Source organism: Bos grunniens, chromosome 1 (genome assembly GCF_055505025.1).
Source record: "Bos grunniens cultivar Pamir isolate PY7600 chromosome 1, Bosgru_T2T1.0, whole genome shotgun sequence".
In the NCBI taxonomy this organism is placed as follows: Eukaryota; Metazoa; Chordata; class Mammalia; order Artiodactyla; family Bovidae; genus Bos; species Bos grunniens.
Window position 1 is genome coordinate 87198537 of NC_141165.1, and position 20271 is coordinate 87218807.

The window sequence follows — 20271 nt, forward strand, 5'->3', positions numbered from 1 at the left end:
TTAATTAAAAAAGAATGTTAAAAGCATTGAAATTGTAACAGAAAAGACAAACTCTAAAATAGACTTCTAATATCTTCTTTAGAGTTTGATACCATGGTATTTTTATCTTTGTCTGCAGGAGACAGATGCTGAACCCTTACTGTAACACACTCAGAAGTAATCCATTGCAATTAACTTGCAGACAGGACCAGAGAGCAGTTGCAGTGTGCAATTTGCAGAAGTTTCCAAAACCTTTACCTCAGGAATACCAGGTAACACTTGTTTGGGGCACAGTTTCAGGAGTAAACCTTTTAAAAAGAAGTCTCCATTTTGAATTGGAAGAGTGAATTAAGCTCTTAAGTTTTCAATTTGTCAGGCTCCATTTGTTTTCTGTAAGTTAGAAAAAACTGAAGTTTTACATTTCTTTATAAACTGTGTTAATTGATAGCAATTAACTGATATCTAGCAGTGCCTAGTAGTAGTGGTAAGAGACATTTAGAATATTTATTTTAATGTATTTTTTAAACTATTTCTTTTTGTTTCAAAAGTCTTCATCTTTATATTAAAAAAAAAACAAGGTTCTTTGAAGAAAGGAACTGACTGGGAAGACAAATATATCGCTTATATGCAGGATCTTTAAAAAAAATGATACAACTAAACTTACTTTAAAGTTTATAACTAAACTTTATTTTAAACAGATACAGACTCGGACTTAGAGAACGAACTTATGATTACCAGGGAGGAAGGGTGAGAGGAGGGATAGATTGGGAGTTTGGAACTGACATGTACACACTGATATATTTAAAGTAGATAAACAATAAGGTTAGATAGCATCACTGACTCAGTGGACATGAATTGAGCCAACTCTGGGAGGTAGTGGAGAACAGAGGAGCCTGGCATGCTGCAGTCCATGGGGTCGTAAAGGGTCAGACCCGTCTTAGCGACTGAACAACAGCAACCAATAAGGACCTACTGTATAGGACAGGGAGCTCTGCTCAGTACTCTGTAATAACCTACATGGGAAAAGAATTTGAAAAAGAATAGATACTTTATATGTATAACTGAATCACTGTGCTGCACACCTGAAACTAACACAACGTTGATCAACTACACTCCAATATAAAATAAAAATATTTTTTAAAAAGAAAAAAGTAACTGAAGTACTCTAATCCAGTTAATTAGAAGGCTTGGAATTTCTGCTCTAGACAAGTTTGCCTAATGGTATCTAAAAGGTGAAGGCAGTGGTCCCACATGTTCAGTCTGAATCTCTGATGTAGGCTTTAAGCTTTTTGTTGAAGTGGCTATTTCTAAAAAAGCTTTAACACTGCCTGCCATTGACAAAGGAGCCACAAGTCAGAAATTATCTCAGAAGTGAGTTTAAAGTGATTGCTTCTAAATTTTGAGCTTCCTACCTGTTTATAACCCCATTGAGTGCTTTAGACACTGTAAGGCAGTGACTATATATATATTTCTACACTTAGTACTGTACTTCAGTGAGTTGGTATGAAGTGTGAAATCTTTAAAATTTTTCTGGTACCTTGTTCCTTTGGTATTTCCAAATATTATATATTATCTCATTGATTTTCTCATGGGTTTTTCAAATTTGTCAAAACAACATATAAATTAAGTCTCCTAAAAACATTTGAAGTACATTGTATTTAAAACATCTTAATTTTATGAATTAGTTTTATGTTTTGTCAGCTCTTAAAACTCTTTCTATGTATCCTTTTAAGACATTAATCAAATTTGTCATCTAATAAAAACTTAACTTAGACTAATTTACTTACCTTGCTTATTTCTAAAACTACTACAACCTTGAAATACCACAAATAACACAAAAATTAGTCTTTTTGTGTTTACTCTGTATGAAAAAAATAGATTAATATCTCCTTTGTATTATATAGCATTAGAGGGATGCTATAAATTGCCTGTGGGCTTCATATTGATTTTATAGAATGTTTCTTACTCTCCTGCCTTCCTAATATATTTTTCTTTGTAGTACTTTGATGAACTCACTGGAGTACCTGCAGAAGATCTGCCTTATTACGGTGGTTCAGTAGAAATTGCTGACTACTGCCCTTTCAGTCAGGAATTCAGTTGGCACTTAAGTGGTGAATATCAGCGCAGCTCAGATTGTAGAGTACTGGAAAATCAACCAGGTCAGTAGTTTAGTGAAGTTAAATGTTATATACATATTGAAAGTATATATAAGCAATATAAAATAGTGTATATCAACAATATAAAATAGACCCCAGAGCCAGATTGTCGGAGTTTATTTTGTGATTCCACTGCCATCTACCTGTTTGAAGTAACTTCACTGCACCTTAGTTTTCTCCTGTGTGCAAAGGAGATAATACTTGTCCCATAGAGTTGTGAGAATTAAATAAATTAATATAGTTCAGTGCTTAGAATTATGACACATAGAAAGAATTGTTAGCTATTAGATACACTTGCACGTTTGTGTATATGCTACCATAGTGATACCTTATATTTGCATGACATTTTTCTCATTTGCAAAGCACTTTGATTTTAATCATTTCATTTTATTCTTCTAAAAACCTGATAAGAGACATAGAGAAGATACTATGATTGAATTTCACAGATGAGGGAAGAGATATACTAAGTAATATCGCTAATTGATGTCAGTGCGAGATCTTCCAATGCAGAACTCTTTTTATTATATCATATTAGGTATCCTATTTTTTCCTCTCCTGAGGAGTGTGCATTTTATGTTACTTAGACATAATGTGTCATTCTGCAGATATCAGAATAATACTGTTGTCCCATAAGTAGTAAGATGTGTTGCCATCTTATTTATTCTCTGTTAGTATATATAAATGATCAGGTCATCAAGGAAGTAAACTGTATGGCATTTTTTAGAAAATGGTCACTGTGTGCTTTGAAGACTTTAAAATACTCATAAATAAAATAAATATAAAATTCTGTTTTATTTTATATTTTTTTTTCTTAGCTTATACAATTAAGATTTTTAAAAACTGATATAAAATAAAGTTTTATCTCTATAATATTTCAAAATGGACTAATTGAACCATCTATTTTCAAAAGATGAAACTTGTTTTAAGTGTAGAGAGAGAAAATTATTCCTAGGCTTTTTTTCTCTTTTTTTAAAAATTCCTAGGCTTTAAGGACTCCACCCCTTTGTCCATTAGCCATTTAGAGGTCATTTAGTCTACCCCATAACTTTGTGGGTTTGTGCTTAGTCTAAGACTAAATCAGCCTATCATTTATTGACTTCCAGGAGATGGCACAAGTTGAAAATACAGGAACATATTGCAAAAGTAATAGCACTCCCCCAAAAAATCTTCATTATTTAAATCATTGGCCTCATCTTATCATGGGTCACTTGGGAAGTGACTCCTAATTTAGACCACCACTGAAGGTGATTCTTAGTGCCATTTCCTCTGTATATTTAACTTCAGTGCTCTAGGCCCAGTTTTATCTCTTGTTTCTGATAGAATAGTTTTCTCCTAATTCCTTTATTGAGAATCCAGTTTGAGTTTGGAATTTCCTCTTTCTTTTAATTTTTTTAATTGACAATTTCCATGAAACATGTTTGATTTTTAAAGCAACTTTTAATCATAAGAGTGTAGCCCATCAGGCTTCTCTGTCCATAGGATTTTCCAGATAAGAATGCTGGAGTAGGTTGCCATTTCCTTCTCCAGGGGAGTCTTCCCAACCCAGGGTGAACCCAAGTCTTCTGCATTGGCAGGCGGGTTCTTTACCAGTTGAGCTACCAGGGAATCCCAACACTAACGAAACACGTGTGATTTTTAAAAGCAACTTTTAATCATTAGAGTAGAATGCTTCAGTTTCTTATTCTTTGAGTCCAAAGTCAATTTTTAATAAAGAAAACTTCTCTGGTTTGCTTCAGACCTTTTTAAAAACTATGGTGCTGAAAAGTATGGGCCTCATTCAGTTTGTCTAATTCAGAAATCAGCATTTGTCATGGAAAAATGTGAAAGGAAGCTGAGTTACCCGGACTGGGGGAGTGGATGCTATCAGGTAAACCATATGATTGTTAATAATTATACCAAATACTATATAATTGTATCTCATTATATGGCTTTTATATTTTCAAATATATTTTGTATCTTTTATTTCTGCTGTTTACTACTTTAGCTTATTTATTGTAACTATTAGTTTGGATGTTTTTGTTTTGTCAAAATATTGTCATTTCTTTGAGAGAATTTGCCTTTTTCTGTTTGTTTAAGTTACGCAGTTACTGTATATCAACATGTTTTATAATAATTTTGCTTTTGGGCATATATCCTAAGGAAATATTAGGGAATATGTAATTTTGCTCTTAAAAAACTACTTTGTAGTGGAAAAAGACTATAATCTTGTAAAATCTGAAGAAGGCATGTATTTAAGAATTAATAAATCAACTACTGGTTTTCAGTAGATTTTTTTCTTTGAAATTAGAAATCCAAAGAGAGCAAACTACTATTTTCTTGATTTATTATCTGCCTGTCTAGTATTAAATGACTATACTACCGTAGAACTTACTGAGATGCAGGCATTCTGTAATTTAGGAGCATCCAACCTAATGAATGGAGAAGGCAATGGCACCCCACTCCAGAACTCTTGCCTGGAAAATCCCACAGACAGAGGAGCCTGGTAGGCTGCAGTCCATGGGGTCGCTGGGAGTCGGACACGACTGAGCAACTTCACTTTCACTTTTCACTTTCATGCATTGGAGAAGGAAATGGCAACCCACTCCAGTGTTCTTGCCTGGAGAATCCCAGGGATGGGGGAGCCTGGTGGGCTGCCATCTATGGGGTCGCACAGAGTCGGACATGACTGAAGCGACTTAGCAGCAGTAGCAGCAACCTAATGAATATTTTATACTCTACTAATGGATGTCAGGGAACAGAGTGTGATCCTGAAAACTGAAAAATAAAAATTCATTGTGCCATTTCACCTACAAGAGCTAAGTGGACTAATGTATCTGGCAATTTAACTTTTTATTTTTAAAGTTTCTTTAAAATTAACTTTTTTGGTAACTGCTTTATTGAGGTATAATTCACACACCACATATAATTCATGTAAAATAATCTTTGAAACCTTACAAAAAATAATTTAAAATAAACACATTCAAGTTACAATCTGACAACTATAATCCAGCAACCATTTTCTGATAAATTCATTCTATTAAAGATTTATGTATTGCTTAAATACATAATTTTTATCTAGTTGTAATCATAATACATAGTTTTGTTTTAGTGTTTTTACTTAGTACTTTTTATATAGGCCAAAATACCTTTGCCAAGTTTTTTCCAATAATAATACTTACTATTCTTCATAGCTATAGAACATTGCATCATTTTAAAGTATCATAATTAGGGAAGTCATTTTCCTTTTAGATATTGAGTTAATTTTCACTTTTCACTATGTAAAAATGCTTTTAAAGTATATTTACATGCTTTACCTTATTAAAGTTAATTTTTTGAAATAAATTCACCTAAGTGAGAATATTAGGTTAAAGGGGATAAAGCTGGAACAGTGTGAACCTTAATAGGAGAATGACCTTTTCAGCCTATTTCAGTGTATTCTCTACACCACCACCACCACAAAGGGATTATGTATCATCTACAAAGATTAAATGTACTTGGCTTCCCTGTAGTACCTCGTGTTGTCAGTTAATTTTGCTAATTTAACCAGTTATATAGGAAAATGTGTATGATTTCTAAACAATTAGCTGTTTTGTTTTTTGTTCTTTTTTTTTACACTGACAGAGAAGTTACAAGAATGGTACAAAAATATGAGTCATTTAAGTGTAAATTGCTGACGTCTGCCCCTTCACTCCAAATACTATAAAATGTATTCCATCCTCCTATGTGACTACAGTACTAAAAAAAAAAAAAATTAGGAAATTATCATTGATATATCTAATTCTTGGACCCATTCAAGTTTTGCCTGTTGTCCAAGTAATGTCCTTTTAGTAATAGGATCTGGACTAATTTAACTACTATTAAGTAGTTGTCACATCTCTGTTCCCTTCAATGTGGAACAGTTCCTCAGTCTTCTTGATTTTCATAACCTTGACACTTTTAAAGATTACAAACCAGTTCTTATCTAGGGTATGTCTCAATTTGGGTTTGTCCGATGTTTCCTCATGTTTAAATTCATGTATAATGTTTTGAGCAATGAAATTACAGAAGTGATGGCTGTGTGCTTTTGGTGGTGCACTCTTGATTTGTCTCTGCTGGTCATGTTAACTTGCTGGTATCTACCAGGCATCTCCACTGTCAAGCTGTTTTTCTCTTTTAGTTAATTCCCTTTTTAATTAGTAAATATTTGGGTTGGGGGGAAAGTACTATATCAGTAACATATTTGTTATACTTTCATTTTATTAATTTATACATTTAAGTCTGTATTGACTCATGGATTGCATTTTATTCAATAGCTTTTACCATTAGTATCATTGTTTGGATATTCAGCTTGCCCCAGATTTAGCCAAATGAAGCCCTTTGGATTGGTTCCTGTGTCCTTTTGGCTTGTCCTATCTTTTTAAAATATTTCCTTGCTTTCTAGCATAAGATATTTTAGGTTCATCTTCACTTTCTTTGCCCCAGCTCTGGAATCAGTCATTTCTCCAAGGAGCTCTCATTTCTTTTAGTAGAGTGAGGTATTTAGAAACTAGTCTGGGTGGTAGCTGTATTGTTATTTGCTATTGGGATATAGCTGCTCCTCAGGCCTTCTTGGAGAAGGCAATGGCACCCCACTCCAGTACTCTTGCCTGGAAAATCCCATGGACGGAGGAGCCTGGTGGGCTGTAGTCCATGGGGTCGAGAAGAGTTGGACACGACTGAGCGAATTCTCTTTCACTTTTCACTTTCATGCATTGGAGAAGGAAATGGCAACCCATTTCCAGTGTTCTTGCCTGGAGAATCCCAGGGACGGAGGAGCCTGGTGGGCTGCCGTCTATGGGGTCGCACAGAGTTGGACACGACTGATGCGACTTAGCAGCAGCAGCAGCATAATGTGAAGTCTTTTTAGAAAACAACTTTGAAGTAAATAGTCATTTAAAAATTTTTTTAAGTTAGTTTTAATATGTTTGCCTTTTAAAATTAATTTCATTAGTTACCCCTTGTATTTGAGATATGAATCCTGCCTTTAAATATGTTACCAGTTTTATTAAATAACTGTGACCATTTTCATCTCTGAGCAGAGGATCTGGGGTAGGGATAAAAATAACAAACTTTTACTCTGTTATTTCTATACTGTATGCTTTTTTTTTTTTTACAGTGAGCATATATTATTTATAAAAACTAATACAAATTTGATTTACAAAATTTAGTAACTTGTAGAAAGAGTAACATGATTCATGGCTCTTTGATAGAGATTTAAACTGAATTATAGGAGGATACTAGAAGCTACAGAAATGTTATTATTGATGACTTGGCTTCCAGGGTCTGTGAATCTGCATTGTATGTAAAGCTGTGTGTTACCTGTGTTTTTCAGGAAAAGTGTCCATAGCTTTCATTGATTTTTTAAAAGGTATTAGACTCAAAGTTGAAGAACTGCTACCAGAGAGTGAAATCCTTTTAGGACGTGAATAACTTAACCCTCTTTATATGAGATTAAAATATGCCCACATCCCAAACTGTTTTTTATAGCCAACATTTTTAGTAAATTCTACTGCGTTTTCCCACAATTAAGAAAGGTTCACATACTAGAATCTTGCTGATCTGATTTTTTTTTTTTCCAACTTTTTGAAGGTTTCTTGTTCTCCAGAAGGTCTGAAGGTTTGGGTTCAGGATACTTCATATTTGTGTAGTCGGGCCGGGCAGGTCCTCCCTGTGAGTATTCAGATGAATGGGTGGATTCATGATGGAAACCTGCTCTGCCCATCATGTTGGGACTTCTGCGAGCTCTGTCCTCCAGAAACAGATCCTCCAGCTGTTAACCTGACTCGAGCACTACCCCTGGGTAAGTAGTCTCTTTGGTTGGAGTAGAGAGGGACTTTTTTTGGAAGATGTTGAAAATTCCCCACAAGGAAGCTCTAAAACAGGTTGTGCATCTTCTCTTCTAATTGCAGTTTTATGGGAAGATCTCCTTCCCTTCATTGTTAGAAATCAAAGGTAGGTAGACTTGACACGTGGGAGAAGGCAATGGCAACTCACTCCAGTACTCTTGCCTGGCAAATCCCATGGACGGAGGAGCCTGGTAGGCTGCAGTCCATGGTGTCGTTAGGAGTCGGACACGACTGAGTGACTTCACTTTCACTTTCATGCATTGGAGAAGGAAATGGCAACCCACTCCAGTGTTCTTGCCTGGAGAATCCCAGGGACGGGGGAGCCTGGTGGGCTGCTGTCTATGGGGTCACACAGAGTCGGACACGACTGAAGTGACTTAGCAGCAGCAGCAGACTTGACACGTCACTTCAGTAAGAGCGAGAGTGAGGAAACTTTGTATGCAGAGAACCTCTGACTGGCACAAAAAATTCCCTGACAGTTATAAAAAGTTAATGTTTCAGCCATTCATTTTGAAATTAAGAGTAAAAATTCTGTTCATTGAGTACAAAAAAGCAGTTAAATATATTTTAGTTGTATTATAACTAGGTGAGATGAAAGAGTGGGAAAGACACTGGAAAATGTTCTAAGATGAGATTGACATGTCCGCAAAGAAGAGATAGGTGCAAGGAGATGCAGATATACACAGTGAGATAGAAAGACAGGCTGGCAAAGACAGTGGTTTTCACTGAAGGATATTTTACTCATTCTGTGAGACTCTGGAGAGTAGAATGGAGACTAATAAAATGAAGTTGTAGGGAGATAGATTCAGTAAAATCATTCAGAACCAGGAGAGGAATAGAAGGGACTGTCTTGAGAAGAGTGCCTTCCCTATTAATGAAGATGTGCAAACAGGCTGATGACCTGTTTCTAAGAGTTATAAAAGCAAAATTCATGAACTCTCAACGAAAGCTTTGACCTATGGTCTGTGATATTTTATTAAATGATTTATGAAATTTTATGACTTTGGTGTTGGGGAAGACTCTTAAGAGTCCCTTGGACTGCAAGGAAATCCAACCAGTCCATCCTAAAGGAGATCAGTCCTGGGTGTTCATTGGAAGGACTGATGTTGAGGCTGAAACTCCAATACTTTGGCCACCTCATGCAAAGAGCTGACTCATTGGAAAAGACCCTGATGCTGGGAAAGATTGAGGGCAGGAAGAGAAGGGGACGACAGAGGATGAGATGGTTGGATGGCATCATCAACTCAATGGACACGGGTATGGGTGGACTCTGGGAGTTGGTGATGGACAGGGAGGCCTGGCGTGCTGCGGTTCATGGGGTTGCAAAGAGTCGGACACGACTGAGAAACTGAACTGAACTGATGACAGTTTGACATTTTGAAATAGGCCATGTTTCATTTTCTCAGCTGGAGGTATTTTTTAAATGGAATTATATAGTCCTTTGTTTGTTTTGTAGTTAGGTTTTAAATAGAGGGCTACATTCACTTTACAGCTCAAAGTTTCTTTATCTCTAAAATTTATTTTTTTTCCTTTCCCACATTCTGAGCTTTATCAAGACATGGGCTACAAGTAGAGGGTGAGTTTGGGGATCTGAATACTTGTGTTAGGGGTGCTCAAGACCACCCCTAGATTTCATGATTCTCTAGGACTCTACTTGGTACTTAGGGTGCTGTGTTGTATTTTCTATGGTACTATGTTGTGATTTCTTCCTGTTAACTAGTTCTATAAAGAAGCATGCTCAAAAAGGATTGTTACCTCTAAATCACTACCACAATTTTGGAAAATGTATAAAATATTATAAGAATAGATGCCTTTTAGGTGTAGTTTCCATTAGTGAATATGAAAGATTTAGTTCTAAATTCTTTTTTTTAATTTATTTTTTATTGAAGGATAATTGCTTTACAGAATTTTGTTGTTTTCTGTCAAACCTCAGTTTAGTTCTAAATTCTTCCTGATCTCTTCAGATTGTAGAGGTTGTTTTGTTTCCATTTATTAAATGCTGGACCCTTTGCTGAGTGCTCTGTCTATATCCATGTATTTAATCATCACAAAACCTAATGAGGTAGGAATTATCATTTTACATGTGAGAAAACTAAGGTATAAAGAGGTTAAGTGATACATTCACTGTTACAACTAATAAGGTGCAGATCAAAACCTAGATCGGGTCGTTTCATTCATTTTGAAACACCCTCTTTGTATCTTTCCTTTGTAGAGTACTGTCACAGAAAGTGCAGTGTTTTTGAAGGATGACAAATGTTCCAGAGCCACCATTAATGTTTTAATGGTTTTAATGTTTTAGCTTGTTAAATTTTAGTACCAACAGCAGATAAACAATAGCTAGTTCATTTCTCCTCCTATTTCCTTTGGATCAAATTGAGAATGAGGGAATAAAAGGATATGTCTGTGTTATTAGAAACTCCAGGATCTATTCCTTATTCCAACTAAGACCACTCGTATCTAATGCTTTAGGCCAGAACTAATCTGGTACATGTTTCTGGGGTGATGGAGTTGTTCTATAATCTGTACTGCCCCATACAACAGTCGTTAGTCACATGTGACTATTAAACATGTGAAATGTGGCTAGTGTGACTGAGGAACTAAATATTTTTATTTTGGTTAATTTAGATAGCACATATACCTGATGGCTATGTGTATATACACATCTAACTGATTCACTTTGCTGTACAGTGCAAAGTGACACAACATTATTGTAAAGCAACTATACTCCAATAAAAATTAGTTTAAAAAAAATTTTAAGTCACCAGCAGAATGAGAAACACTTGTATAAGCCAACCAAAGAAAGACATTTGATCAGGAAGGAAGGAGAGGTTTTATAGTAAATAGAAGACAAAAAAAAAAAAAAATCCTAATTGCTACCATCAAAGTGAAGAATGCTATGAAAACCAACAAAGACACAATGAGATGATCAACAAATCCAAAATCCAGTTTTTTAAAGCACCAGTAATATAGTAAAAATTCTAAAAATTTGATCAAGAGAAACATTGGCATGGTAAAAATTTTAAATAAACACATACACATAAATATACACATGCTTTGGAAATGAAAAAGAGTCGGTCCATCTCATGAAAGCTAGAAAATGAATAAAAAAGCATAAGGGTGCTAATATTTCCATCTTAACAGGAAGCCAAGTGATAATGTGGAAAGTATATGGGACATGAATAGAGGTTTGCTTATACAGGACCTCAGACAAACTATATAAATAAGTAAGGAGAGGGAAGAAAAGAAGGCGAAACATAATGTAGGTTAAATTATCACCTTAAATGGCAGGAGTGTTTTATCTAACTTAGGAAATAGTAGTTTAAGCTTACACTTTAAAAAAAAATTAACATGTATTTAATTGGAGGCTAATTACTTTACAGTATTGTAGTGGTTTTTGCCATACATTGACATGAATCAGCCATGGGTGTACATGTGTTCTGCATCCTGAACCCCCCTCCCACCTCCCTCCCCATCCCATCCTGCAGTAACCATCAAAGATAAAACAGGGTTGGGGTTGATGGAAAGAAAATGATGTAAGACCAAGTTTTTATTATATGTCCTCTTATACTGTTTTTTTCACCCTGACACTTGAATATTTAAAAAACTAAAATAAAAATGCTATTTAATCAGTAGGACTTAAAACAATAAAGTCAAACTGGTTACATTTAACATGGTTTGACAAAGTGCCTTCTAATCTGACTTTGATTTTGCCATTAAAGAGGCAAAATAATCACATTCATCGACTGTAGCTGTAGCTCAAAGTTATGTCTTTATTGTATATAGTGTAGTCTAATGAATATTTGCTGGTATTTAGAGGCTACTTTTTATTGCATTTCACCTAAAATATGTCATTAAAAAAGAAATGCCTATTTGCAGGGCAGGAATAGAGATGCAAATGTAGAGAATGGACTTGTGCACATGGAGGGGAAAGAGAGGGTGGGACAAATTGAGAGAGTGGCATTGACATATATACCATACCATGTGTAAAATAGATGTACTTCCATATATACTACTTGGAAGCTGCTGTATAACACAGGGAACTCAGCTTGGTGCTCAGGGATGACCTACAAGGGTGGGATGGGGAGGGGTGGGAGGCTTGAGAGGGAGGGAATGTATGTATACATATAACCGATTCACACTGTTGTATAGCAGAGACTAACACGACGTTGTAAAGCAATTATATGCCAATTAAAAAAAAATCAGCGGGCTTCCCTAGTGGCTGATTGGTAAATAATCTGCCTGCAACTGCAGGGGACACAGGTCCAGGAAGATCCCACATGCCACAGAGCAGCTAAGCCCATGTCCCGCAACTCCTGAGCCTGCACCTTAGAGCCTGTGCTTCACAACAGGAGAAACCACTGCAATGAGAAGCCCATGCACCACAACTATAATAGAGAGTAGCCTTACTCACCGCAGCTAGAGAAAAGCTCATGCAGCAACAAAGACTCAGCACAATATATAAGTAAATTATATATATAAATAAATATATATCTATTAAAAAATCAGCAAATGATAGTTCTTCCCCCCCGCCACAAAAAAAAGTGTGTTTATTGCAGAAAGAAAAAAGAACAGTAAAAGTTACTTTAAAATAAATTTAAATAGCACATATAGCTATCAGACATATTGGACAGTACAGAGAAGGCAATGGCACCCCACTCCAGTACTCTTGCCTGGAAAATCCCATGGACGGAGGAGCCTGGTAGGCTGCAGTCCATGGGGTCACTAGGACTCGGACTCGACTGAGCAACTTCACTTTCACTTTTCACTTTTATGCATTGGAGAAGGAAATGGCAACCCACTCCAGTGTTCTTGCCTGGAGAATCCCAGGGATGGGGGAGCCTGGTGGGCTGCTGTCCATGGGGTTGCACAGAGTCAGACACGACTGAAGCGACTTAGCAGCAGCAGCAGCTCTAGGTCAGAAGTTCAAACTTGCATAAGATGCAAACTTTAGCATGCATCAAAATCATGTTAAAACACAGATTGCTAGGAATTACCCCCGAGTTTCTGATTCAGAAGATCTGGGTTGGAGTCTTGAGAATTTGCGTTTTTAACAAGTTCCCATGTGAGACTGATGTTGTTGATCCAAATGCCACACTTTGAGAAGGATTGATTTTTGTCAGCTGGTTCCATTGGGAAAGAATATAAGTTCCCCATGGTTTACCTGAATTATATACAATGAAATAATTTTTTAAAATGCTTATTTCACATTGTTTAGTTCTCAGAAAAACATCTGTAGTACCTTAACATTATCATTTTTTTAATTCTAAGATCCAGTCCTTTTTTTTCTTTTTAAGAACGTCGGACTAGAAGCTTGGTTGGTTCTTTATTGGTCAAAATGGTAGAAATGACAACTCATCCTAAAATAAAGTCAGGTTGGCCTGGTCTCTTGACTGCTAAAAATTGTTCTCCATTCTGAGAATTGTTAGGGAAAAATAGTTTTAGTTATTAGAGCAACTTATATAAATTAAAATATACTCCTACTGCCAAAAACCTGTAAAATCTTCTGCTGTTTCCAAATTAAGCCTGGGGTGATATGGATAGATGGGTAGATATTTAGAGATTGGGAAACATATGTCCTGTTTTGCCTGGGATGGTCCAGGTATGATTGTTATTATTTATGATTGTATTAAAATAATCAAAGAGAATAGTTGATCAAAGCAAATTTTATTTCACATAGGTAGTCTCTAAGGAATCCAGAGAACTGTAAAATAAAAGAAAAGGTCTATAAGCAGGAAATAAGGAAGAAATACTCAGCTTAGGTTGATGGGCTGACGTTAGTATCTAACCGTATTTAGAAAGATCAAGGAAACAAGTATAGAGCCCAGAGTTGACTTGGTGGTTGGAGATGGCTGACTGGATATGCTGTGGTTCTGGTCAAGTGGAGCATTTACACAAACATGAAAGTTATCTAAGTTTTAGTTTGATGAGTTATCTAAGTTTAGTTTCCATCTTGAGACTCAAAATTTATTTCAACACTTATTTCAAAATGTCCTGATATGGAATGATAAATTTTGTGGTCACCCTACTTAGAAGAGACAAGGGAGAATAGAGTAGAGTCCTGCATCCCATGTTGGAATAGCCAAGAATTTAATTTACTTTCCTGTGTAGCATCTTTAGCTTTACCAGGATACCACTACCCTGAGACACCTTTATTGTTTCTTGGGTGCTATTTTTGAACCTTGATTGGGTAGGCATATCTTTTCTCCTGCGTAAATATTTTGTTCTTTTTCTATAAACATAAAAGACTGCATATCTCGATTTCAGGAAGTCACTCTTGAGTCTGCTCTCAGAGGTGGTCCTTCTTCACCTTTTAATAATTAACTCTACTCATTTGTCAATATTTTGTCAATATTGAAAAAAACTATTTGTCAATAGTTTTTTCCAAAAATGTCTATGGAAAATCAATTTTTTGTTTTCAACCCTAGATCTCTGTTCCTGTTCCTCTAGCCTGGTGGTCACCCTCTGGCTTCTGCTAGGCAATCTGTTTCCTCTGCTGGCTGGATTTCTTCTGTGCGTATGGCATTAGGAATGGAAAAGTGAAATCTAAAGACATTCCTTTGTGTCATGTTCCTCTGAACAAAGCACAAAATCTGGCAAGTGCCAGCCTGTGTGGATGGTGGAAGTGGCATTCCTGACTTTGGCTTGGAAGTGTGGACCACAATCAGATCCTGAAGCAGAGCTTCACAGTGGTCACTCCTCATCAGCAACCCAGCAGCCTCAAAGTTTGGAGGAGAAGGATTTCCAAGTCTCCGAGTCTCTTTACATTTCAGGATATATAACCTTCTTGAAATTTTCCTTTGAAAGTGGGATAAAAGGTGAAGATTTCAGTGATTACATACCTCAGCATTTCCATTAACCTAAAACAATGGGAGAGTTCATCTCTGCTGCAATAATTTAAAGAACAGCTAATTGTTCCAAGATTATAAGTTGTGGACCCTGTCCTCAAAAGTATAAATTGTCCTTTGACTTACAGAAAATAATTTGATTTCTACATAAACTGTTATACCTAGTTTAAATTTAATGACTGTACATAGTATACCTAAATCATTGTTCTAATGAGTTTTTTTTTTAATTTTTGTTTTGCTAAATCTTATGATTTAACCTTTTTCAAAACAGCTGTGTGGCAGTTTCCTGCTGAACCATTATGTGTTGGTAGCCCTCTTCTAGCTATATCCATACTCACTGATCTTCAGAGAGTAGCTTCCAGTTGTATTCTCCATTAGTTTAATAATGACTTGAAAAACTGGGAAGCAGAGGGAGAAAAATATTCTGCCCTGTGAATCATTGAAGACATGCAAATTGAATAAAACCTAATTATATGTTTTTCAGATAATAGTTATGACAACTGCTATCCAACAAGAATAGAACTTTCCTTTTTGACAAATGAAGATAAAAAGAAATTATGGTATAGACAGGGATGCAGTTATTTTTAGGTTGGCTTAGAAACTGTTAGGTTTGGAGGAGCCTGGTAGGCTGCAGTCCATGGGGTCGCAAAGAGTCGGACACTACTGAACGACTTCACTTTCACTTTTCACTTTCATGCGTTGGAGAGGGAGATGGCAACCCACTCCAGTGTTCTTGCCTGGAGAATCCAGGGACAGGGGAGCCTGGTGGGCTGCCGTCTATGGGGTCGCACAGAGTTGGACACGACTGAAGCGACTTAGCAGCAGCAGCAGCAGTAAAGTGTAGGTTTGGTGTAGAGCCTATCCGATAGGGTCCACTTTACCACACAGCGTATGACTTAGTCCATAGAAATCAGAAGATTGCTTTGTAATGTCCTTTACCTCTTGTATTTGACACTCTTTATGTCACCCATTGATTCTGGTTCCCAGAAGCAGTTCTGCCATGATACCAGAGCTGCCCAACCCTATTTAGTAATCCCAATGTGAAATTCTTTAATAATGAATGATGTCCAGTTTTTCTTAAAAAGAAAAAAGAAACTTCATGAGCTCTAAAGCTGTGAAGTCCTATGGCATTATAAACGTAGCCCTTGAACAAACATTAATTCATTAATTGGTTGGCCCTTTAATTCAGCATACAGTTATCAAGCATTCAGTTTAAGAAATTGTGCTAAGTGAACAAACAGCATAATTACTAAGAAATAATTCCAACCTACTATTTGGCACTGGAGTCAAACAGCAACTCCAGCATAAAGGAAAGTCACCTCTTTTTTTTTAAGTGCATATATTTAAAATACTTATCTGCCTACAATTTTAAATTGGAGGTTTTTGTCTTTGTGAAATGCTGGGAGTCTCTAGCATAGCCAACCTCAACTGAAGAAGAGCTAATAATAATGGTGTTTCTGCCTTTGTCCTGCATACTTTAAATCATGCAAATCAGAAAAATGTAGAGTATATTTTTAAAGAAAGTTATAAATCTAAGCATATATACCTAATGTGATTATGAATCATTGCAAAGTTATATAAATAATTTTACCAAAAATAATACGGATTAATAATATATTTGAGACTCACAGTGATAGGTTCAGTTATATTTTGACTGTTGTGCAGTAATCCCATTTAGGTAGTATTGTTTCTGAGCATGGTGCTTTTTATACTTGAAATATATTTTTGCTTTATTTTTATTGATATAATTATATTTGCACTAATGAATTTCTGAAGAAGATATTATAGATGACATTTTTTCTATCTATATTTATTAAGCTTGGTATCTGGTAGCCCAGTGTTTCCTCTGCACAAATGTAGAATCTGATACAGCATAATGTTAAGAAATCTTGAATTTTTGAGGGTAACTAACTGTGCTGGTGTCTTCCTTCCTCCTCACCAAGTTTTGAAAATGGTTGCTTGTCACTGATTGTGCATAGTATACTCAATGAAGATTTAGAAAACGACTGAACCTTTAAGAAATTTTAAAAGGCATAGTTTAGTCACTTAGATGATGAAATTCTAAAACAATATTCTAAAAACAAAAATTTTTAAGTCTGAAATTTCAGTGCAGAATTAGTGGACTGTAATTCAGCTTTGAACTGAAGAACTTGAAATGACCTAAATGTCAGTATCCTGTGGCAGGTGATTCCCTTTATGTTTGCAAAACCAGTTCACAGAGAGACTGCAGCCATGGTGGAGGGAGGTGGGGCAATAGCTAATTTGATGATAGCAGACTGAAGTCCCTTTCTGATTCAGAAGGGGCCAAGTGCTTATAAAAACTGACTACCTCAGTTTTCATTTCAGACTTAAGTTCATTTTGATAGTATTAAGGTCCCAATGTCAAAATTAACAAGTGAATTTATCTCTCAGGTTTTCAAGAACAGAATTTATAGGAAGGAAGCAAAAGCCATGTCGTTAGACTTGAGCTGACAGCTTTAAAGAAACTGACAAGCAGTTAGGTAGTCTTAGTATAGATCTCTCTGTATTCTCCTGAAAAACATCTTTTCCTAAAAATGTTATAAATTATGCTTAAAGTTAGTTTCAGCCTAATATATTGGCTAAGAATTTATCAGTATTTGAAAGTGAAACATAATGAAGTTTAAATAGTTATAAGATACATAAATAAGTATTCCAGAGTATTCCATAAAATTTTATCAATATTCTCTTCAATATTAGAAGACTCACTGATTGAGACCATCTGTAAAATGACCATATGCTGTCTCAGAATCTTTCCAGCTCTAATATTCTGTGACTGATACTCGTGCAGAATTGCTCGGTCACTGCTGGCTCTGGCCTGCTTCCTGGAGTACGCCAGCTTACATCCCCGTCGTGTTCATTGCAGTGTCCCGTGCTCAGTGCCTTAGCACTGTCCTTGTCCTTGGACGCTGAATGGAGAGAGAAGAGGGTGTTTGAGTAATCTTGGCAGGATGAGGTGGACTTCAGTCACAGCCCCACAGACCTGTTTCATAGTTGGCACCTGTCATCCGTGCCAGGTCCTTGCAGCCAAGAGGACTAATGTATTTTAATAAAGTCTGTGTTACTTGTTCTCAAGAAAGAACTTACCTGAAAGGATGACCTTTTTTTGATACATTTAGTCAGGGTTGGGGAGGGAGTGGTGAATTATTTTCTTTTTGTTTACATTTTTAATAAAGTAGATTTCAGAACTAATCTTTATTTGTGGTATTTAACTTTAAGTGTAATATATTACCTAGAAAAAACAAAGCTTTAATAAAAATGGAAACTAATTTGCATCTTGTCTTTACTTAACACCATCAATTTTTTTTGGAATGATTTATAAACATTTATTAAAATAGAAAGCTGGAGAATTTCCTGGGGGTCCAGTGGTTAGGGCTGAGCTTCCACTGCAGCAGTCACAGGTTTGATCCCTTGTCAAGAAGCTAGGATCCTAAGCTGTGCAGAGCAGCAGCCAGTGAATAGTTGTTTGCTCTTGTATCCCATGGGCATCCATCTGGCTGCCTGTTATGTCTGACTGGTATCATAAACGCCCTTGAAATCTTCAGGACAACAAACATCTTTGGTTAGAACTGGTTCCTTGCATTGTAGTCACTACCTCTCTTCACACCCCAAAGAAGTTATCTGTAGAAAAAAAAAAAAAAAGAAGTTATCTGTAGAAAAAAACATGTACCCATCATCAAAAAGTCAGGCCAACTGCTTTTGACAGGTCAAGGATTCAAGTTCACCTCTTCAACTTCCAGTCAAGTCTGCTTAACAGCTGTCTGCTCATAGATACAGCATCCAGCTTGAGCTTTAAGACCCCAGCAGTAGTTGTCATCCTGCTGGTACACAACTGCCCACCAGAAGCCATGAAAATCCACCTTGGAGTCATGCCTGCCACGGTTCTTAGCAGCAGAGAACAACTCACAGGAACAGCCAGCTTGCAGCCACGAAAGCCGTCAGTTTTTTAAACCAGGTTAGGAGAAGGCAATGGCACCCCACTCCAGTACTTTTGCCTAGAAAATCCCATGGATAGAGGAGCCTGGTAGGCTGCAGTCCATGGGGTCGCTAGAGTCGGACAGGACTGAGCGATTTCACTTTCACTTTTCACTTTCATGCATTGGAGAAGGAAATGGCAACCCACTCCAGTGTTCTTGCCTGGAGAATCCCAGGGATGGGGGAGCCTGGTGGGCTTCCGTCTATGGGGTCGCACAGAGTCAGATACGACTGAAGTGACTTAGCAGCAGCAGTGGCAGGAGTACAAACCTCAGATGGTGAAAGAATCTGCAGTCAATGCAAGATGCCTGGGTTCGATCCGTGGGTCAGGAAGATCCTCTGGAGAAGGGAATGGCTACTCACTCCAGTATTCTTGCTTAGAGAATCCCATGAACAGAGAAGCCTGGTGGGTTACTACTATCCTTGGGATTGCAAAGAGTCAGACATGACTGAGCGACTAACACTTTGAGGAGTACAAACACATCTATACACTTTATATGGGGACAATGAGGTGATTATTGTGAAACATAATTCAATTTTTACTTTAAACTGGAGTAATATTGTCCTACTTAAAGACTGGGGACAAATATTATGTAAACCTATAGGGAATAACCCTCCTCAAATAGTTAAGCAGAAAGAGAGCGGACTAAAACAGTTCAGGGCAGCTGTCTGTGGCTGAGGATGATTCCTGCCCTATGAGTTTCGTGCTGTGAGCCAGGACCACTCTGTGTGTTCAAGTACCACACTCTATTTGTGGCTGTAATCGTGGAATGTGATTCTTCATCATAACCTGACTAGTTTGAGAGAACGTACCTGGGGCATGCCTTCATGTGTACGCAGAGCCGTCTTGCCCTGGGGGCTGGAGCTAAGCACCATGAAATGGACTGAATGTTGCCTGTTTAACCTACTTGCTGAGTAGATCTTATCAGGAAATTTTAATGATAATATTTAGATTTTTTTTAATGTTTTAAGTATTTCATATAAGTACTAAAACTATGTACAGAGTTTAGTAAATTATGTATTTACTATATATATATATCAAACTACGTATGGAGTTTAGTAAATTATATAAAAAAACTATTCACAGAGTTTAGTAAATCCAATATTATTTGCACAATGTACTGAAGATAAAGCCATCTACACCTCATACATTACCTGTTTATACTCCCTTTTTGTATATTCATAGAATATAGCTTATTTAGTAGGTGTCATTGCTTCCCTGGTGGCTCAGCTGATAAAGAATCTGCCAGCAATGCAAGAGATCTGGGTTCGATCCCTGGGTTGGAAAGATTTCCTGTAGAAGGGAATGGCTAAGCACTGCACTATTCTGGCCTGGAGAATTCCATGGACTGTATAGTCCTTGGAGTCACAAAGAGTTGGACACAACTAAGCAAATTTCACTTTCAGAAGGTATCATTACATAAACAAGTCTTTTGTCCACACATCTCTGGTAGA

The 20271-nt window shown here is 36.6% G+C and overlaps 1 protein-coding gene across 6 annotated transcripts in view; it reads left to right on the forward strand.

Annotated features, from left to right (window-relative positions):
• The window catches only part of LMLN (leishmanolysin like peptidase), a 50269-nt gene extending 32159 nt beyond the window's left edge, over positions 1 to 18110 (forward strand). For all 6 annotated transcript variants that reach the window (XM_086401610.1, XM_086401581.1, XM_086401571.1 and 3 more), the window contains 5 exons: positions 119 to 251; positions 1979 to 2138; positions 3872 to 4002; positions 7722 to 7932; positions 14404 to 18110. In XM_086401610.1, coding sequence (XP_086257736.1) covers positions 119 to 251; positions 1979 to 2138; positions 3872 to 4002; positions 7722 to 7932; positions 14404 to 14504 — 736 coding nt within the window. In that variant the 3' untranslated portion in view covers positions 14505 to 18110. The remainder of the gene's footprint in view (positions 1 to 118; positions 252 to 1978; positions 2139 to 3871; positions 4003 to 7721; positions 7933 to 14403) is intronic.
• Positions 18111 to 20271: the final 2161 nt, after the last annotated feature.